General features: G+C 31.7%; 3 protein-coding genes across 3 annotated transcripts; 1 reads left to right on the forward strand and 2 right to left on the reverse strand.

Moving 5' to 3' along the window:
* Window positions 1–88: 88 nt before the first annotated feature.
* On the reverse strand, window positions 89–4,174 carry LOC102586513 (10 kDa chaperonin). Its single transcript, XM_006354577.2, has 7 exons — window positions 4,027–4,174; window positions 3,883–3,941; window positions 3,758–3,808; window positions 2,909–2,974; window positions 2,761–2,808; window positions 1,537–1,566; window positions 89–380 (listed from the first exon to the last, which is right to left on the reverse strand). Exons 1-7 carry the CDS (start codon window positions 4,109–4,111, stop codon window positions 312–314), a joined length of 408 nt encoding a protein of 135 aa, XP_006354639.1. The 5' UTR covers window positions 4,112–4,174; the 3' UTR covers window positions 89–311.
* Window positions 4,175–5,024: 850 nt separating this feature from the next.
* Window positions 5,025–8,265, forward strand: LOC102586844 (uncharacterized). The gene is made up of 2 exons (XM_006354578.2): window positions 5,025–5,392; window positions 7,572–8,265. The coding sequence occupies exons 1-2, from the start codon at window positions 5,308–5,310 to the stop codon at window positions 8,177–8,179; spliced, it is 693 nt and encodes a 230-aa protein (XP_006354640.1). The 5' UTR covers window positions 5,025–5,307; the 3' UTR covers window positions 8,180–8,265.
* Window positions 8,266–13,905: 5,640 nt separating this feature from the next.
* LOC102587185 (E3 ubiquitin-protein ligase ATL4) lies at window positions 13,906–15,514 on the reverse strand. The gene has a single exon (XM_006354579.2). It carries the CDS (start codon window positions 15,377–15,379, stop codon window positions 14,279–14,281), a length of 1,101 nt encoding a protein of 366 aa, XP_006354641.1. The 5' UTR covers window positions 15,380–15,514; the 3' UTR covers window positions 13,906–14,278.
* Window positions 15,515–21,433: the final 5,919 nt, after the last annotated feature.

The following is a 21,433-nucleotide window of genomic DNA, read 5'->3' on the forward strand; positions in this document are numbered from 1 at the left end:
TTTAAGTCATTCAATATTCCTTAGACATGCTTCAGTTTGGTGATATGAAGTACCAACAGATAAGTTCAATCAATAGCATAGGCACAAATTAATAGATAAAAAGAGGTGGCATAGATAGTGTAATTGACAATTTTAACTTAAATCTCAATATTTCTGCCTGTAAATCAGGAAAATGATCCACAAAATATAAATTTCAACATTTTTGTTCTACAAAAGATGAGATTGTACGACACATCCCAGAGTCTTACTGTCTTTTCACTAAGAACCTGACAAAACTTAGCGTCCTAACGTAAATGCAAATGTGAGACACTTCATTCAACCAAAGCCAGCAATTCGCTCTCCTTACAGAAACAATGCCTTGCATCAGTACCCAAATCCACCTGATACCAACATATGTACGTTAGGTTCACAGATATCATATAATCTGTCAAACAAGACACTTGTAAAACTAAAGTTACATCCTTTTTGCTGACATACCGTCCAAAATCAACTATAAGCTAATCTAGATGGAAAAAAACATAACGTAACAGGCATGCTTTTTTCTTTTCAGCTGCTCCAAATAATTACTTGCTCTAGCAAATTCAAGCAATTTAGAACCAATCACAGCATAAAATAGGTAGATCTAGAACCTTTTTCATTTTTTGTTGTTCCTGTAATAACTAATTAAACTCCTCACCTAGCATGAGCAATTACTTTAATCGTTTCCAATGTTTGAAAAAAATACATATACCAAGGGTTTTGAAAACTCTAACCAAACATCAACTGCTTAAGCAACCAACATTTCATCATTCTAAAGGCCATCACTGAGAGCATCCTGACACGAATAACCTAATCTCAAGCTCGACATCACGATATATCCCTTTGCTCAAAAATACAGAACACATGAACAGGACAGAAGTTTGACATACTCCTCAAGGATCCACCCCATGCTCCATCAAGTTTGTCATGCAAAACAATAGTTACACATTCTACTTAGATTAACCTAGCAATAACTAGGTAATAAGCAGGTTTTAGGTGACCAGCGAATTGATCTTTCAAAAACCAGGTAAAGTGGACTATTGATCTTGAGTAGTCTTCTTCACTGTAATCCTGTACTACATCAAAACCTCAATTTACAAAGAAGACTAGATCAACATCAATTGTCGGAACTCCTTTTCTTTTAGGCTTCTACATTGTCCAGTGAATCACTCAGGTAGGAACCAGTTGTACTGTAATTCTGTAAAGTTCATTAGATAAGACAAATTTAACAGTCTCCTTCTTAATATATTCAATGGTCCCTACAATTAATCAAGACATTAGATTATACTAGCAAGGGAAATAAAAGGAGTCAAACAAGTCCAAACCATTTTGCAAACACCGTCCTATCAAACTAGAAGAGAACATAAATAAATGATGCTTCTAGAAGCATTAATTTGTAAAGAAGATAATTTAGGTCCAATCCACAAAGCCAAAATATGATAAAAGTATGTATTTGAGCAGTGTGCTTAGGAGTGTCAATAAGCACAACTATAATGAGCCTACTAGTAAAACACGTACCTCGTAAGCATTAATGTCAGAGAAAAGAACCTGCAAAAGTGCCATATCATCCATTCAGAAGAAAGTACAAACACACAAAAAAAAAAAAAAAAAAAAGGGGAAATGAATAATCCAAATCATCAAAAAAAAACTCAATTTTCATATGATAAGAACAACACTAATATTGAATTTTGCAAGGTAAACCTGGTTAAGATCGAACGAGAGTCTCGATTGAACGCAAAATTTGGGGAAAATTTAGCGGATTTGAAGAGGAAAAGACGGAAATTCTTCGGGAAGCACAAGGTCGACGTCGTTTACAAAGAAAAAATCTATAGATGCCTCTGAATAGGCTTCACTTTCGGTTAACGCTATTTGGCTCTCACCAGCATATGACAGTGATACTATTTAATTGTTGTAGTAATTTTCAAAGCATATAATAACTGTTTTTTTCTTACAAATAATAAAATATGACTTCACATTTGAATAATAGCACGTTTATTTGAAAAAAAATACTTTTTTTTTATTTGGTCCACCAATATAAATATCTCAAAGTTAGCACAAACTATTAATTTAGTTTTCGAACTATTGACAGTTTTAAAAATACTTATTTTCTCGATTAATTAAATTTAGATACACTTTTGATTTGTCATATTATGCAGTAAGTGGTCTCAAACTTTCGTATGAGCATTGAGATCTTGATAAAAGATCGAGATCACCTCCAATCCCCAACAGAGAGATTAGAAGCACAAGTGTGAAACACTATAATTTGACAATTCTTTGCAAAGAAACTAGTACAATGAAAGATAAAAATGAACCAGGTGTGTTTGGGATGGAGGAAATGATTTTCCCATGTTTGGCTGGACAAAATTTTTGGAGAACATTTTCTCTAGGTACACAAGTTCCTTAAAATGAGGAAACTGACTTCCTTAATGGAAGTAAGGAAAACAAGTTCTATAAGCGACATTCTATGTTTATTGTATTCTCCCACCCACCTAACGCTCCCAACTCCTATGCGTTGACCATCCCACCCGACCACCCTGAGGCCCCACACCCCATTACTAAAGCCTTTTTGCTAGATTACATATAAATACTCTTGAGAAAGCATTTTTTTGCTTACTTATCAAACATTAAAAAATATGTAAGAAACCAACTTGTTTTCCAAGAAAACATTATTCTCCTTCATAACAAACACACAATTAAAGAAAACCTTGACAGACATCCACTTAAAACCATCAAAAGGCTTACCTTCTTTCCAGTTTCTACTTGTGCAACCTCAGCACCAACGGAGAGAACCTAGAATTAACAAATTGGGTCAGTTATGAAAAGGATATCTACTATCATCATACACATCTCTTATCTGTCCAAATGAACAAATAATGTGCATAAAACTTACTTCTCCCATAAGATACCGCTCAAACTTCACTGCCGATTTTGGGAGCAAAACTCCACCAGCAGATTTCTGCAGACAAACTCTTTCTTTTAGTAAATATATTACAGAAAGGTAATATAACACTAGAGAAACCAAAATTATCCTATTCTACTGCACATATGTGCCAAAAAATCAGTAGGTTGAATAGCTTGCATCAACCAAAATGTCCATTGTCCAGACTATTTTAATAGCAGACATAAGCTGTTTATCTTAGATAAGAGAATAAAATTGCCAGGTGCATTACAAAGAACAAATCTAATAAGAAGCAATCATTAAGGGAGATACGAGGTGGGGAGAACAAATAAAGAGATGTGCTCGTTGAACTCTAGAAGACCTAGTAGCACTATATTCGTGTAATCAGATAGTAGGACAAATTAGTCATGTCCCAAGATGTGACAGAAGTTTCATTTGAGAAAGTTGAATAAAGATTAAGTTACTCAATCTTGCCAATACCAAAGCATGAAGGATTTTATACATACCTATAACATATTGCATTAGCATGCCATTTCTTTTTTGTCACAAATGAAGTGTCAAATACATTAATCCATATGATGTAAACTAGTTTAATCCTTTCTGAAAAACAACCTTCCCCTGTCATACAGTATAAATCTTTGAAACCAAGCATAAATGTTCCCAACACTCTGTTAACAGTACTTCTAGAACATTAATTTTGGTTCAGTGGTTTCAACAGCATAAACTTGATAGCACCTCCATTAAACACATAAATCCAGTTTGCACAATACATACAACAGTACAGTTCAATTAGGTAAATTGGAAAAAAGAGAAACCATTAAGAGACATGTGTGAAAGTACCTCAGGCAACTCCTCTAACCGAATCAAAACTCTATCAGCTTGCGGCACAACCTATATTCATAACAAACAAAATCAATAACAATTATGTAATTCACTTTGACTTAAAATAAGCATAAAGGTGTCACCTTTGTGGGTTCCCATTTCTTGGAAATGGCATTAATTCTCAAAGAATTTCTTTTCAGACCTGTCCAAAACCCAAAAGGGTAAAAGTAAAAAACAAGAAAACATAAAATATCATAAAGAAGGAGATGGGGTTGTGAGATATGTACCAATGGGTCTTTGAGGAGAGAAAGAAGGAAGATTTGTGGAGTGAGAAGTGAACGGTTTAGCCAATGTAAGGAAGGTAGACGCCATGGATAAGGAGAGAGGAGCAGCAGTGAATAGTGTGTGTAGGTGTTTTGGTGACACAGTCCAAAAAGGGCATATAAAAGGGTGGTGAAGGGTACAATTGTAAATACACATACAAAAGATTATTGGTTTCTTTTTCTTTCTTCTAGATTGTTCCATACTTGCACAAATTTGGAGCAGTGAAGGGGTACCATTGGGTAGGGTAAAGTTATTTTCGTGTAATTTATAAGTTACATATTTGAATTGAGGAAATGAAATGAAGTGCAAGTGAATTACTTTACCACATCTTCTCCAAACCCTATTAATGAATAAGTAGTAGTAGTAGTATTTTTTCAAATCTATAACAATTGGTGTAATGCTTAATTTGAAAGAAATGAGTTTTGAATTGTGAATATAGAAAATTAATTTAAAATTAAATAAGCATTGTCGAAAAATTTGAGAACAATAGAAATGACATCATTACAAATTTGAAGAAACACCTGAAAATTTATATATACATATTTGAATTTTTGTCTTGACAACTCAATTTTTTAATGAGATTGTTGAAACTTTCTTTGATAAACCAAGTTTTGTCAAACTATAGATACAAATTAACAAAAATTAATCAACTTCTAATATGGTGATCCTACATTCGATTAAACGTGTACTTACATTAGGCTTTTTTTCCTCTCAAATCAACTCATAATTGCTCTAGATTTCTCTCTCCCTCTCAAATTAACTTATCAAGTCACTAACATTAACATTGCTTTAGGCCTGGTTGAGCTTAATGTATTTTCATTTACATCTGATTCACTATAGTAAATTACATTAAAAATTAACTTACTAGAATAATAAGGTGTCTATTAACTACTTTGTAATCAAGCATGTTAGTCATCACTATTAACAAACATTCTTATGGATGAAGTGGTGGGTGGGGACAATGAATTTTCTCATAATTTTGCTCTAATACAGAAATCAAACAACAGCTACTTGGGACCACCACTGTCTTCCTTTCTCCTTAATCTCTGCAACAAACTCAATCATTTCTACACTTTCTTGCTAATCATCCCTTTTTTATGTTTCCACCAAGAAAGAACCCTTTTTTCACTCTCCATACTACACTAACCCTGTCTACATTGTAATAGGCCAACACCCATCTCAGAAAGTTTCCTACTTTTTCCTTTTTATCCCCTTTTTTCTCAAGCTCACATTTTTGGGTTGTAATGATGGTGAAGAAGCTTTGCTGCTTTCAGTATTTTGCTCTTTGGAGTCTCCTCATGGCTGTTCTTGTTTCCTCCAAGCACCATGGTAAACTCCCATTCCTTTTATTTTCTTGGTTATTTTTGGCATTTGGCAATTTTACTTGGAGTGTATTCTGTTTCCAACTATCTGGTGGTCTAAAAAGTTTATGCTCTAAAAAACTCATCTTTGGATGAGTTATCTTCATAGTCTAAAATGGCTAATTAGTCAGTCCTTGTGAGAACTGTTTTTTTGTTTTTACAGTGAAGGGATTTGATGAAAAATGTTATATTGCTGAAAAAGGGACTATATGTTGAGGGAGGAAGGGGTGTGGCATTGTTAGGCTCTAGATTCAAGGTTTTGCTTTTGTTGATTTTAGTTGATGTTTTAGCATTACTACACTTATTTCCAGTTGGGTTTTGACTAGTTGATCTCAGTTAATGTTTTAGCGCTTTACTAGACAAATTTCCATATTTATAATACTTGCATTCTTGTAGTAAGAAAGGTCTTTGGTGTTGTAAGAATCCATGTCCATAGAAAGAAGATGAAGCTTAAACTGGTACTCTAGTTTCCTAGTGTTGATATAGTAATATATGAAGCCAAGCCTATAATTGGCTTTATGGACTGGATGTAATGGGTACCAATATCCACTTGTTCCCATTGAACCCATATAGATCTTAACTTGTAACCACAGGTGGAACCAGATTCTTTAAAATTTGGAGCTGATTCAAATTGCTCATGAATTAAACATATTAAGAAGAAGAAAGTTGGAGGGACATGCTAAGTGTAATTTTCTTTAGAAAAATAAAAAATTTTAACTATGAAATTAGTAGCAAGAAGTTGCCCTTGCCCTCCCTCAGAACAGAATTGTGTCACAGTCCTGGCTTCATTTAGCACTTGCTACAGTTTGCTTACTATATATGATTTTTGGATTACTTTAGTGTTCTTCAAGAAACTTTTACTTGGTAGGCACTGGCTCACTCACTCAGACAATACGGTTTTGTCCCCTTCTCCCATATGGAGTCACAGGCTGCCTGATGCTTATCGAGCTTCCTTTTTGTGAATCGACCACGTTCATTTGATTAAATCAAGGACACAATCCGCCTGGCTTTGATGCACTATGTCTTTGTTCCTTCCACAATCTTATTTATTATATTCAGCATTCTCAAGTTTTCTGACTGTGAATACCTGGCTTTAATCTTTTTTTTTTTATGGCTTGTCTAACATACTCTGAGATCCTTAAGAACACTCGAGGAGGAATGTTGAGTAAATGAAATGGATTTGAATAATAGAGGGTCTACTTAGTTTTTTAGTACCCGTGTCCTAAAAGCCACTCAATATGTCTAATTCTTTACCTTGTAACAATTTGAAATAACTGATGAAAATGTAAGCTGGTAGAAGAGCTAGTTAGATAGATTGTTAGTCCACTCTTACATTCATGCTGGAGAGTCCTTTGTTTACTTCCTGAGTCCTCCATCATTTAGACGTTTCATCCTCTTATGTCCTTTTGTTTGTCTTCCCTCATGTTCTTAGCTGGAATTTTAAGTGATCCTAGTAATATGAAGCTGAAATACCCATTTATCTAAAAAGTGGAGAAGAAAAGAAGCTAAAGGAAGAATTTAGTTCAGTTTTAGACCGAGATCACTAATGCAATACCCAAGTTTACGAGTAAGGAGCCAAAATTGCAATTCCTCTAAGGAATGAACAAGATACATAAGGGATATGAAATCGATATTTAGAGAAGTCGTATTCCAAAGGAAGAGTTGTAAAGAGGAAAATGAAGAAGAATAGACTTGGCCAGTGTCTGAAGTTTAAGCTTGGAGGGTATTGGTGGCTGTAAGAACTTATCATCTGATATTAGTTAAAAACAAGGGCTACTACAACCACATTGCCTCTTTGGATAGATGAAGGAATACAACATGAATATTTTTAGAAACAAATGACATAAAAAGGGTCAAGTGTCAACCTGTAGATCTGACACCTCCCGATGGGTCTTGAGAGCTGGGGGTGATTAATTACTATATATAGCATTGAGTGATCAGGTTCTAGAAACATAAGTTTCGGAGGAACATCTATAACCTACAGAACTAAATTAGCAGGGAGTTGAGCAAAGTTTTCTAGCTTAAGTATATTGTCTTCGAACTTCGAAATAGCATTGTTTTGCAATTGATGAATTTAAAGGAACAATTGAATTTAGTACCCTTTCTTTAAACCAGCACCTCATTGTTTGCTGTGCTGAGTGCTACAGGAAATTCTGCAAATGACCTTGTTGATATCATTAACAAGAACAGAACTGATCAAAAGCTTCCTCAACTTAGCAACAGTCCTGGACTTGGGTGCATAGCCTTGCAATATGCAGAGGAATGCATGGGGAACTGCAGTTCAAACAACAGTGTAAATTGTCACCCTTCTGAAGATGACTTCACCGAAATTTTTGCTCCAAACTGTGGCGTTGAGCTACCCACTTTTGGGACCATATCTGGTCACATTCTCGGCTGTCAACCAAAGTATCTCGAGCCATTGGAAGCCTTCTCAAATGTACTTGTTCATGACAAAAGAACTCTTTCTCTTTTGAGGAACAAAACTTATACTGAAGTTGGAGTGGGGATTATCAAAGCTCACAAGCACAAAGGACCTTACTTATGGTGCATTTTGTTTAGTAGTAGCCAGAGAAACACCACATTCGTACTTGATGATCTTGGTGAAGGGATTAAGCAGAAGAAAGGATGCTATAGTGGAACCAGCTTCCCTTGCAGCAGAGCACATAGAGACAAAGGTCTTTTATCGAACAAAATTGGGATTTTGGTTCTGCTCTGTGTTATCTTCTTTCAAGAATTCCTTCTCAAACTTCTCTGATATTACTATATATCTCTACTCAACTAAAATTTTGTCTCTCATTTTGCTGAATCAATCTTGAGCATCCATTCATGATTCATTTTAAATTTCTCATAACCAGGAATTTGCTTGTTATTGACATCAACCTAACCACAGCCAGCAAAGAGGGAACATGAATATGTGTAACAGTTTGTGCATGTGTTTTATACATCCATTACACTGCACGCAACACATATGACCTTAACATAATTTCTATTGCCATGTTGTGATAAAGATATAAATCCAAGCTTTGAACATTGAGCAAAGAAGTTCAAATCAATACCAGTTGAAGTCCCTACATATGTAGTAATTGCCTTTTCTCTTATGATCCCTATAGTCATGCTAGTGAATTTCAGAATATTATACATCTAAATGTTCTGTTTATCATCAATTAGAAAATCCTCTGGTGGGACTTGGACTTAATAAGTCCTAACATCTCTTGGCCTATATGCAAATTGTCATGTATGATGATAACAGTATACTTATGTGACCGAGTGACTTAGAGAAAATATACAATAACAATGACTATGCCTCAATCACAAGTCAGTTAACTGATAAGAGTATACTTATGTGACAGGTTGCTATATGAATTCACATTGTCCATATCGTTTACGTTTAAGCTATCTCAACCTCTTAAAATAAATATATATTTCTGTATGACCAAAAGTAATTACTATAGAGAAATATGGAGCCACCTGATCACAATGAAATGAAAGATTTGGTGAAGTACACATACATAGTTGGTCTTACCAAAACCAACAAAACAAAATCATTGGCCAGAAGGCACTCAAAGCGGAAACCATTTGGCAAATAATACATACTTTTCAGCATATTTCTTGAAAATATTTGGGGTCACTATTTTTTTTTTTCTTTTTTCCCCACCTAATATTGGTGTCACTGTGCATAGACAAGACGCAATATGTTGGATGACTATTTTACCTTAGGGAGATTAAGGTTGACTTAATCCAATACACGTACAATTTCTAGCTAATTTACCTCTACTAACCTCAAATTAACACTTGTCCTTTTAAAGAAACTTCTATAAACAACAAATTAACTAACAATATCATTATAATCCCACATAGCACCCTTGGGTGTGGGTTAGCAGTTGACAAAACCAGATTCAAAATTTGAACTTTGAGTTTCAAATTCTAGAACGTCTTTAATGTTAATAATTGACTTATGAATTTAACATATATACAAGTTTGCGCCAAAGTAACAAATCAACGCACAGTATAATCATTAGTCATGACACACACAAAGAGACCAACATGAGACGTTGCATGATTCTTTGCACTTGACTAGGTGAACAAATCAATAGGAAGATAATTTCGATTCACCTGATCAACAGGAAGATGACATGTTTAACTTGTGTATCAACACTAAAAAAACGAGTTTTTCTTCTATTCTATCTATCTAGCCCCTAAATAAAAATTTAGAAAAGAGGAAAAAAATACATAAAATTCAAAAGAACAGATTTTTAATTAATTATTTTTTGACAAAGAAAAAGTTGGTGGACGAATGTTTGCTTTAGATTTGGCTGCATTTTTGAGTCCTTTAATTTATCCACGCATTAATTTTTATTTTGAAAGAGATTCTTTGACTGCGTGCATGACAAGTAAATATATTTAGTAGAATTAGTACTAAAGACAATATCGGGAAAAGTTGCTACTTTTTATTTTGTTGGATTAGATCAACTATATTTATGTTTTTTATTTCTCTAAATCATGAAACAAGTGACCTCAAAATTTAACTGAAAAAATATTCTTCTTCTACTACTACAAGTATTAATCATTCTTAAAGCATCTTCTTGTTGCCCCCTTGCTTTATTTTTGTTTGATCAACTGTTTTTATCTTTTGTTCTCGTCTCTTTTTGCCCTTTTTCATCACACAAGTATATGAGCTAATGTACCAACTAAAAAAGCAATATTCATGTTAGGAAATATTCCAATATGTTTTCTTGGAACCATGACTTGTCTTATAATTTTAATCGGGAGATCACGAATTCGAGTTGTGAAAATAATTTTCCGTAAATTTTTTAGGATAAGGCTGCATACAATAGACCCTTGTGATCCGATTTTTTCCTAAATTCTAGGCATAGCAGGAGCTTAGTGTATCAGACTGCTAACTTTTTTTTTTTACTTGTATGCAATTATGCATTTGTTAAAAATAGGATAGAAACTTCAAGCATTTACCATGAATTCTATATTATTTTAATTTTAATAAAGACGACTCACAACAACAATTAATAATAGCTATAATTATGTCTCAATTAGAAGCAAGTTGTGTTTGTTGTATGACGAATTATCAATATTCATGTCGCTCCATTTGAGATGTTGATCATATTATAATAACTCCACTTAGGGTGTGTTTGGTATGAAGGAAAATGTTTTCCATGGAAAATGTTTTCCTAGAAAATGTTTTCTTGGAAAACAAGTTGATTTTTGACTTATTTTCTCATGTTTGGTTGGTGATTAGAAAATATTTTCCGGAAAAGATTTTTAGTGTTTGATTTATGAATGAAAAATATTTTTGAGAAATATCTTTTATTTTTACTAGAGTAGAAAATACTTTTTAAAAACAAACTTAAATTTTTTTCCATAAAAGAAATAAAACAATTAATTGTTCTCTTGTTAGCGTACGTTTTCTGCATATTTACCTAAAGTAACAACTATTTTTTGGGGGGTTGACCGTTTAGTTGTGGGTAGAGAAAGATCTATAATTTTAAATTAGTGGATACAAAGTAGCATTACCACATAATATTTCTTCATTTCAACAATGATATTCAATTAGCGTCTAAAATATATTTACATAATCAAATTATTTAAACGGTAATAGCAAGAACTGATCTAACATATTATAACATATCAAATTACACATTAAATAAGTTAGCAGATTTTTTTGAATCAGATTTATTTTCAAATACTCCTATCTGTTTAATCAAAGTCTCTAAATATTTTACGTTTCCTAAAACAGCTCAAACTAGATTTTGAGTTTTTGAGACTATCACTTCCGAAACTTCATATTATTTTCAAGTAAAATACATATTTAAATATAACTTTTTTAACTCAAATTTTCTAATTACAATTTTTAACTATAAAATCTATGATCAAACGAGAGCAAAGTTTAAGTTGGGGGAAGGACTTGACTTGAGACGCCCAAGGGTATGAAAACTATTCTTATATGGCAGCAAGTTGTTTATAGTTTTGACATTCTTTTGTCAACGTATGTATGTACAAAATAGTTGTGCAAACATGGAGGTGAATTCTCCAATATTAGGTTATAGATCAATTATTTTTGTCCCAAAGTCCTTATCATTAATTAATTAAGATTTCAAACTAGGATTCTTTGACGTGCCCTGTCATGCACACATATTTTATCCTATCTTACTAGGTAATGACATGTACGTGTTTTAAGATTTTACTCTTCCTATTATTTATATTTATACAAGGAAATTCATTGACCACCAAGCTTCTTCAAGATATTATGTCATCCCATATGTGTAATATAATTTCTCATGTTTGATGTTCGTAGTCTATTTATTAGAGTCTCTATTAAATTCGAATCACACATTGTAGGGTTCATTATAGGATGATGCTCCTAACATGATTTTCTTTTTCATACCCTAGACTCGAACTCGAGACATCTAGTTAAAGATGAAGCAATCCGGCGGTGGTACCACAACCATGTTGGTTGATATATACTTCTTTGACTATTCACCTTAATTACGAGAACAATTTAAACACTTGTACCTACGCCGTTTGCCTCAATTGCTCTCTTCAACTATTTTACCAAAGACAAGAAAACTTGCAAATATTTTATCTAAAATTATATTCTATAAAAATTAAATTTGATACTCAAATCTTTCTCTAGTCTCATGTTACTCCTATTGAACTTTTAGATTAAGGGTGTGTTTGGTACGAAGGAAAACATTTTCCGGAAAATGTTTTCCTTCGTACCAAACACACCCTTAATCTAAAAGTTCAATAGGAGTAACATGAGACTAGAGAAAGATTTGAGTATCAAATTTAATTTTTATAGAATATAATTTTAGATAAAATATTTGCAAGTTTTCTTGTCTTTGGTAAAATAGTTGAAGAGAGCAATTGAGGCAAACGGCGTAGGTACAAGTGTTTAAATTGTTCTCGTAATTAAGGTGAATAGTCAAAGAAGTATATATCAACCAACATGGTTGTGGTACCACCGCCGGATTGCTTCATCTTTAACTAGATGTCTCGAGTTCGAGTCTAGGGTATGAAAAAGAAAATCATGTTAGGAGCATCATCCTATAATGAACCCTACAATGTGTGATTCGAATTTAATAGAGACTCTAATAAATAGACTACGAACATCAAACATGAGAAATTATATTACACATATGGGATGACATAATATCTTGAAGAAGCTTGGTGGTCAATGAATTTCCTTGTATAAATATAAATAATAGGAAGAGTAAAATCTTAAAACACGTACATGTCATTACCTAGTAAGATAGGATAAAATATGTGTGCATGACAGGGCACGTCAAAGAATCCTAGTTTGAAATCTTAATTAATTAATGATAAGGACTTTGGGACAAAAATAATTGATCTATAACCTAATATTGGAGAATTCACCTCCATGTTTGCACAACTATTTTGTACATACATACGTTGACAAAAGAATGTCAAAACTATAAACAACTTGCTGCCATATAAGAATAGTTTTCATACCCTTGGGCGTCTCAAGTCAAGTCCTTCCCCCAACTTAAACTTTGCTCTCGTTTGATCATAGATTTTATAGTTAAAAATTGTAATTAGAAAATTTGAGTTAAAAAAGTTATATTTAAATATGTATTTTACTTGAAAATAATATGAAGTTTCGGAAGTGATAGTCTCAAAAACTCAAAATCTAGTTTGAGCTGTTTTAGGAAACGTAAAATATTTAGAGACTTTGATTAAACAGATAGGAGTATTTGAAAATAAATCTGATTCAAAAAAATCTGCTAACTTATTTAATGTGTAATTTGATATGTTATAATATGTTAGATCAGTTCTTGCTATTACCGTTTAAATAATTTGATTATGTAAATATATTTTAGACGCTAATTGAATATCATTGTTGAAATGAAGAAATATTATGTGGTAATGCTACTTTGTATCCACTAATTTAAAATTATAGATCTTTCTCTACCCACAACTAAACGGTCAACCCCCCAAAAAATAGTTGTTACTTTAGGTAAATATGCAGAAAACGTACGCTAACAAGAGAACAATTAATTGTTTTATTTCTTTTATGGCCACGTTGGGTCCTTCTTGTTAGGGGTAGGAGAAGAGGCCAGGAGGGTCTATCAAAATATTAAAGTAGAAAAATTATAGGACCAACATTTTTTTTACAGCTAAATGGGGGCCATACTCTTATTACTCTCACCATTTATAGCCTGGGACTTGACCCCTTTTTGTCTCATACCTCCATCTATAAACACATAATAATCGACTCCAAGAGGATAATGGATTCGTCCCCCTATAGTTCGTTGACACAAGGTTAGCTTATTTGCTTGGATTTTTGGTTAACTAACCACCAATTCATATCCTTACATATGAAACTTTGACCATATCTTTACTAATGATGTATTATTATTAAGTAAGAATATAAAAGATCCAATACCAATTGAACAAGTTAAGTTCCAACCAAGTTGAGATATTAATGAGAACACTAGTTTTTTTATATGATTTCATTTAAAACCCCAACCAACTCATCGCTAGCTATTCAATCCCAATAATCACTCCAACAATAGTGCTATTTTGACTTGTGATTTTTTCAAATCCTCGTAAAGAATAGAATCATTACCATTCATGGACATGCTTTAACCTAGATTAAAAAAAGAAAAATGTAAAACAAAAAAAAAGTAAAAAATGGGTTAAATTGTTTCTACTATGTACACACTAATTTTTTTGGTTGCTAAAATCCACTCACAAAAATAATGGATATTGGAGTGGAAATAGCAAATCTTTGATGTTTTTTTTCCCACCTTTTTAGTGTATATCAAGAGAGTATACTAAAAGACAATTTTGCCCCTGTAATGCAAACGAATATACAAATTCATACCCCTGAGAGCCAGCGAAACAATTCGCTAATCTCCTCCCCAACCCGGCCAGCTTCCAAATCGTCAATGGGAACGACGGTGTCGCTCCGCCGGCTACTTCCGTTGAAAAACCTTCCGGAGCTCCGAAATGACACTGAGCGAGATGAGAGAGAAAGTGAAGCGATTCTATCAACATAGTCCCTAAGCCAACTCCGTCCACCACCGGAAACATCCGAAGCTATGCTTTCTCCAGGAGGCGCCGGTATCGGTACTCCTATCGATTCCTTGTCGGTGCATTCAGAAGCACCTCTTTGGTGAATAGAGCCAGCTGAAAGTTCGTAACCGTCATCCACAATATACTCGAACGAGCCAATCGAGTACGATCTCTGACCATCACCACTGAGTGAATCGGAACCGCCACGTCGGCGACTTACACTACCGAACTCAATCCGAAAACTACCACTATTCCGTAGCTCATTATTCCCGGCGCGAGCGTCGTTGTTTTCCGCCGCTAACACTTTACTTAGCACATCTGCGTCCGTAGGATACACAGGAGACCTGCAGAGAGGACAAGTTTGGTTTGTTACAAGCCACGCGTCTATACAACCGCTGTGGAACGCGTGTAAACACAGCGGAAGCAGACGTAACTGATCGTCCGGCTCAAATTTCGATAAACAAACAGCACAATCCACGCCAGTTAAATTTCCAGTAACAGAACGGAAACAAAAAAGCGGTAACGATTCAAGTAATTTCTCATCTTCCGAACTCCGTTGATTCTCCAAACAACGGTTTCTGGTAACCGCTGCCGCAGCAGCAGCAGAATGCGATACTACATCATCGGCGGTGGCGTATGTACGGAAGGAGCGGTGGAACCGCCGGGAGAGAAGGCGAAGGATGAGGTATATAGAAGCAGAAACGATAATAGCAGAGGCAATCACAATAACGACAATAATGAACGACGAAGAGGAAGACGATGATGATGATGAAGGAGTTTGATCATTGATAACGGCAGTGTTATCAATAGGTTGAGTCATGGCGGTGTTGGGAATAGCTCCGCCGTTGACGGTGGCGGTGAAAGGCATTGGGAGAGGCGGAGACTGAGGGAAAAAGGCGGACATTTTGTCTAGATTTGAGGAGGAAAATGGAGGTGGAATAAGGGAGGTAATAAATAAGGTGATCAGAAAGAGAGAGGAGATATTTAAGAGGAAACAGATAAAAGTAGAGAAGGCATGTTGTGTCTTGTGTTTGTGAATGGAGAGGTTTTAATGTGGGTTTGGTTCGAGGTTGGGGACTTAGATCTAACATTTTAATTTTTAAGATAAATAAAATGACTATTTTATTATTTTATTAATGTAACATCTTTTAAATTTTAAGATTTAAACAAATAATTTTTTATAGTAATTTTTTTATATATGTGCTTATAATATTTTTGGAAATATATTGAAAAATAATTATAGTTAATAATGAAGATAAATTATGAATCAAGTGATAAATTATCTTTTAATTTTCTAAACTAGCCAAGTAAAAATGAACATTTTCTTTTAATATAGTGGACGAATGAACTACTCCGTCTATTTTCATATTACTTGGCTCGTGTTGAATGTTGATATCTTACACATCCCTTGAGAAAATTTTAATATATAAATATAGTTGATATATGTAAAAATTATCTTTTATTAGTTGACCATCAAAGGATATGATGTAGTGAATACGTCTGTTTCTTAACTAGATATCTCAAATTCAAGCTTTGAGTATGAAAAAAATCTTAATAAAGAATGTTTCATCTCAAATAAGACTTTATGTAAAATGAATTCAAATTAATCGGACTCTAATATCAATATCGAACGTGAAGGGAGGTTGGAGGTGAGGTGAATGGGAGGAGGTTAGAGTGAGAACAAAACAACGTTAGTGGAAAGATGGTACGGAAATTCCAAATTTTAGTTAGTTGAAAGGAAAGAAGACTGGAGTTGAGTAGGTAAGCGAATTGAATATGGCGCCCACATAATAAACAGAGGTGGAGTAGGCCTGCCTCTTTAGCTTATGAGCCTTTTGGTACGTCGTCTTTCTCTTTTATATAAGTTGTTTTTTTGCTAATTTTATTGTCTAATACTATTTGATTAGATACTCATATGAAAACACAATTAGTATTATAGTTCAACTAATTCTCTTTTTCATTTTTCGTTTGACGTACAGTTGAACAGTTATTAGAAAGTAGGAGTAGTACTACATGCATATTGTTTACACTTAAATATTGGTACAACTTAATTTGTTTACGTGGCTTAAAAACACGCAGATTGATATGATCAAACAATAAATGGGTTTATATATATAAAAAAAAATCATATTAAACATGATGAAAATAATGAATGAAAACAAATAATAGTATAGAAGTAATGAAATTGATTAAGTCTATTCTCCATAATGTTAATGAAAATGCAAGAAATAACATGTTTGATAGTTCCAGAGTTCTTGGTTACAAAACTTAAAGAGTAATAAAAGTGCAATGGAATATATATACAAATGTGAGGGAGAGATGATTTTTAAGCTAAAATCCAGATAATGTCTTGCGTGATTTTCGCTCTCACTAATGACATTAATTTGTACGTTAATTTTGTTACGTGTTGGACTGTGTAACTGTTGGAGACAAGGGCGTAGCTATAGCCATTTAAGAGTGTCCAATTAGACACCCTTTATCAGAAAATTATATATATATATATATTTAAAGAATATATATTTAAAGCTGGACATTCTTGACAAAAGATATGTCTTTTGCGCAATGATAGTGGATGTTTATTTGAATGAAGGAGTTCTGACTTTAAACCCCAAATAGCACAATATTTTTTTATTTTATTTTGACAATTACAAATTATTATTCTTGGACACACTTAATAATGATTTTCGTCGTTAGAGAAGTGCTAAATATTTGGCAGTCAATTTAGGTGTTTGTAGAATGGAGTAACGACTAACGTGTTTACAACTCTACAATAAGGTGGTTATTATTCAATATATAATAATAAATACTCTATGAGATAATAAAATAAGGAGGAAATATGGCTAGCTAGGATAAGGACTTGATAGTCAATTATCCAAAATATTGGACTAGCACAATTAAGATTTTATGGAGTATGTAACACCAAAATATTGAAAGAAAATGAAAGCTTTATTGATGATTAATGCATGGGGGGTCGTGTATTTTAAATTTTTTTAATTGTTGTTTCGTAGCTTCTATGAAATTTTGATCGCCAGTCATAATTAAAAGGCAAAGGAACATACTAAGAAATTTTACCTACCATTAGTCCATTATAGTCTGGGCCAAGATTTTAAATTTTGTTTATTTTTAAGAAGTATTTCTTATTCTAAAAAATTCAAAAATGTATTTTTAAATATTACTACATTTTTTGTTTAACTAACCTGAAGTATTATTTTAGTTATTTAATGGTTTATTATTTATGTAAAAATTTCACTTATCCAAATAAGAGTAAAATTGAAAGAAGAAAAAATTAACGTCTTCTTGATTTTGTTAAATACCCTTTGTTTTTAAATCAAATAAAAAGATAAAAACACCGCATATAATTTGAAACAAAAAAAGTATATAATAATTAGTAAATTATATTTTAAAATGATTTACAATTTTACAATTCTATAATAGCTAATTTATGAAATATTATACTTTGTGATTCGTCTGATTAATTCTTGAAGTAGGTAGTGAATTTTACAATTTCATTAATCATTAGCAACACCTATAGGCTATAAGTGAGTTTACAAATTACAATTCTATAAAAGCTATTTCCTCCTTTTATTTCTACTTCTCTGTTATATTAAAAGTATTTTTTTACTTTTAATTATCTGATTTAATAAAATAAAAAAACATGTTAAGAGTAAAGAGAAGCCAATTGAATAAAAAAAAAACTAAAAAAAGCCAATCGAATCTGATCAAGCACCAAAGAACAAGCCAACAAAAAAATCAAATGTGAGAATCCTATAATATAAAAAATTGATACTAATAAGTCAACAGAGAAGATAAAAAAGAGACCAAAAGGGATATATGTAAGCTCATAAATTGTTGTTCTTTTTAATTCTTATTTGATCTCTATAGATTTATCAAAGTTCAATTAGTTTAAATTTTCTTTGTATAAAATTTGTTCGGATTAAATATTTTTTATATTCAAAACTCAAAATTAAGATTTCTGATTTAATAAAAATCTCATTTCGCTGCACCATGATCTCTGTGATGTGGTACCTTCTAAAACTGTTACTTGTCTGTAACTTCTTATTTATGCTTGTCGTCTTACAACTATATAATACTACAGCTTTATGTTCTATTCTTTCCTTTTGTTTTCTTTTCAACGCTCTTCTGTGCTTTTACAACTTTATATTCTAACTTTGATGTGCCATTCTAATATCAAATAATTATCCATTTGACTTCTATATTAAGTTTTCAGTGTTTTTTTTCTTACTTTATCATCTCTCTTCTCAGTATGGTCGGGTTAGTTCATCTGAATATCTTAGTAAAAAAATTATATTATATATATAAGGTAATTTTTAAATTTTTATTTTTATTTTTTGAAATTAAATTTTGATTAATATTTAGAATATACATTTGCGATAATAATAGTGACATAAAATAAATTATAATTTATAATACTTTTTGTATAATTTTTAATTTTTATTTAAAATATTAAGTTGATCTAATCCAATTTAACTTCAAATAAAATAAACTCTTGATTTTTTATTTTTTTCTTACATGTGTATTCCCTTCACTTTTACTTGGAAGATTTGATTTGAATTTTGCGCACCTATTAAGAAACACTGATTAACATAAGTAATTTATTACCATAGCTATATTAGGGATAAGGGTCTGAAAAATATTACAATTTTGGTCGAATTTGCTGTTGCAATACTAAACTTTCATAAGGACCTAATACCTTCCTAGATTAATTAATACCGTATTTTTTACCCCCTTAACTATTTAATAGTGTATTTTAAAGGTATATATGTGCTCATGTGGACACATTACTATTTATAATTTTTGTATTATTTTTTATGTCCACGTGGGCAAATATATATGTTTAAAATACGGTATTAAATAGTCTAGGGAGGTAATAGGTCCTCGTGAAAGTTTAGTATCGCAACAACAAATCTGACCAAAGTTGGGGTATTTTTCAGACTATTATCCCTATATTAATTGATGTTTACTTTTAATTTTTCTTGCAAATTTGTTTGAGTAATAAATAATTAACATTGAAAGTAAATATGATTTTTTTTTTAATATGCTAAAAGTAATATGTAAGGCAAAAATATATTTTTAATAAAATGGATAAGTAAAAATGAAAGAGAGAAAAATATATAAGAACGGAGGAAATATTAAATATTTCAAAAAAAAAAAGGGAGGAGAAAATAGAGAATATTGACTTGTTATTAGAGACTTTAACTTTTGGAAAGTAAATAAATGAACTATTAATTGTAGAATAAAAAGCGCCGACAGTAAATAAATAAGAAGCCTTTGATGCTTTGCCTAAAGTTGGAGAAATTGTATGCGGCTCTAGTTAATGCCCAGTAGGAGGCGGATGTAGCTTGTTGATGTATGTATCGGCTAGTTTGGTTCGATTTTAAAATTTATCGATTTTATTTAATAATTTTTAATTTGAAGATATGTTAAATTATTATATAATTATTAAAATATTAATTTATCGATTATTGATCTTTAGATTATTGATTTAATAGTTAAAAATTGACATAAAAAATTATTGAAATTACTTAGTAATAATGTGACAAAACATATGATTTATGTATGCGTTGACAGACTGCATCTTGCTCAAAAACAAATACTGACATACTATAGAATAACCAAGAGTTTGAGTTAGTCAAAACTAAAAGTATGAACATGGTTTTATATACTGAATGGTATAAAATTAATTTATTAATCTACTATTATCGATTAACCCATTAAGGAAAAACCTCAAATCATTAAGAACCGATAATTCGATAACAAAAAAAATAAAAATCGTTATCGAAACCACTAAATCAATTACTCATAACCAATTCGGTTCTAGTTATCGAGTTTGGCTCGATTTTTAAGCCACCCTAAATTTATGTATGAAAATTCACTAATACGTAGAATATAATAAATTTAATTTTAAGAACTTTAAATGTTAAATTAGTAAAATTAAAATTTTGAATTTGTTTTTCCAGTGTCGAGTTCTTAAATGTATATTGTCCTAATTTATTTGACACTATATTTTTTATAGCTCAAAAAATTAAAACACAATTTTATATTTGATAATAATTTAACTTTTAACTGTTTATTTTATTTTTAATGAGATGATTTATAATTCGACAAATATCTATAACTTGTTTTAAATCACAAGTTTCAAAAGTCTTTATTTCTTAATGTACATATCAAATCAAACAACATCACATGAAATGAAACTAAGGGGTATCATTATCATGAATATTATTGAAAGCTACTTCTATTTATTATGAATAATAATTCTATTAATTAATTAGGATTTTATGATCTTTAACATTTTTCTCTTTTTGTTCTATGCATGGTCCCTATAGTCTATAGTTCCCAAGAAAAGTTTGTCTACTAATAGAATATATTGGTGATCTGGATCATCAATCCTTTTGTATTTTAGGATATAGGACTCACTTTTCAAACCTATTTATCATCAAGTACTTCACTTCTACTCCACCTCAGTATTTTTTTTAATAATTATGGTGTTTCGATCAATTTATTTATAATTTAACTAATTTTATAATAATTTTTCTATCTTTTTTAAATATAAATATTGAATAATATGATTCATTAAAACTTAAATAAATAGGAATAATGCATTCATATTTTTGTATATCTTTCCTAATGTGACCATTTTCTTATTCTTACTGAGCGGAATTTGAAAATATTATGTGGATGCAACTGAATTCATTATTTAAGTTGGAGTTTTATATACATAAAATCTATTTACTTATCCAAATTTAGATATATTAATGAGATTCTCTTTACTTCTAGCTCTGGCATAAAATTTGAATAAAAAGAGAAGGGCAATTGTTTATACATGTAGATAGTTAGTTAGAAGATTAAATAGTACTAAGTCATCTTGTGATATTAATTGTACTTTATCCATGTACAAAGCAAACAGTTTATAAAAGGTGTAGACGATTAAAGGAGA

Source organism: Solanum tuberosum, unplaced genomic scaffold, assembly GCF_000226075.1.
Source record: "Solanum tuberosum cultivar DM 1-3 516 R44 unplaced genomic scaffold, SolTub_3.0 scf00173, whole genome shotgun sequence".
Classification (NCBI taxonomy): Eukaryota; Viridiplantae; Streptophyta; class Magnoliopsida; order Solanales; family Solanaceae; genus Solanum; species Solanum tuberosum.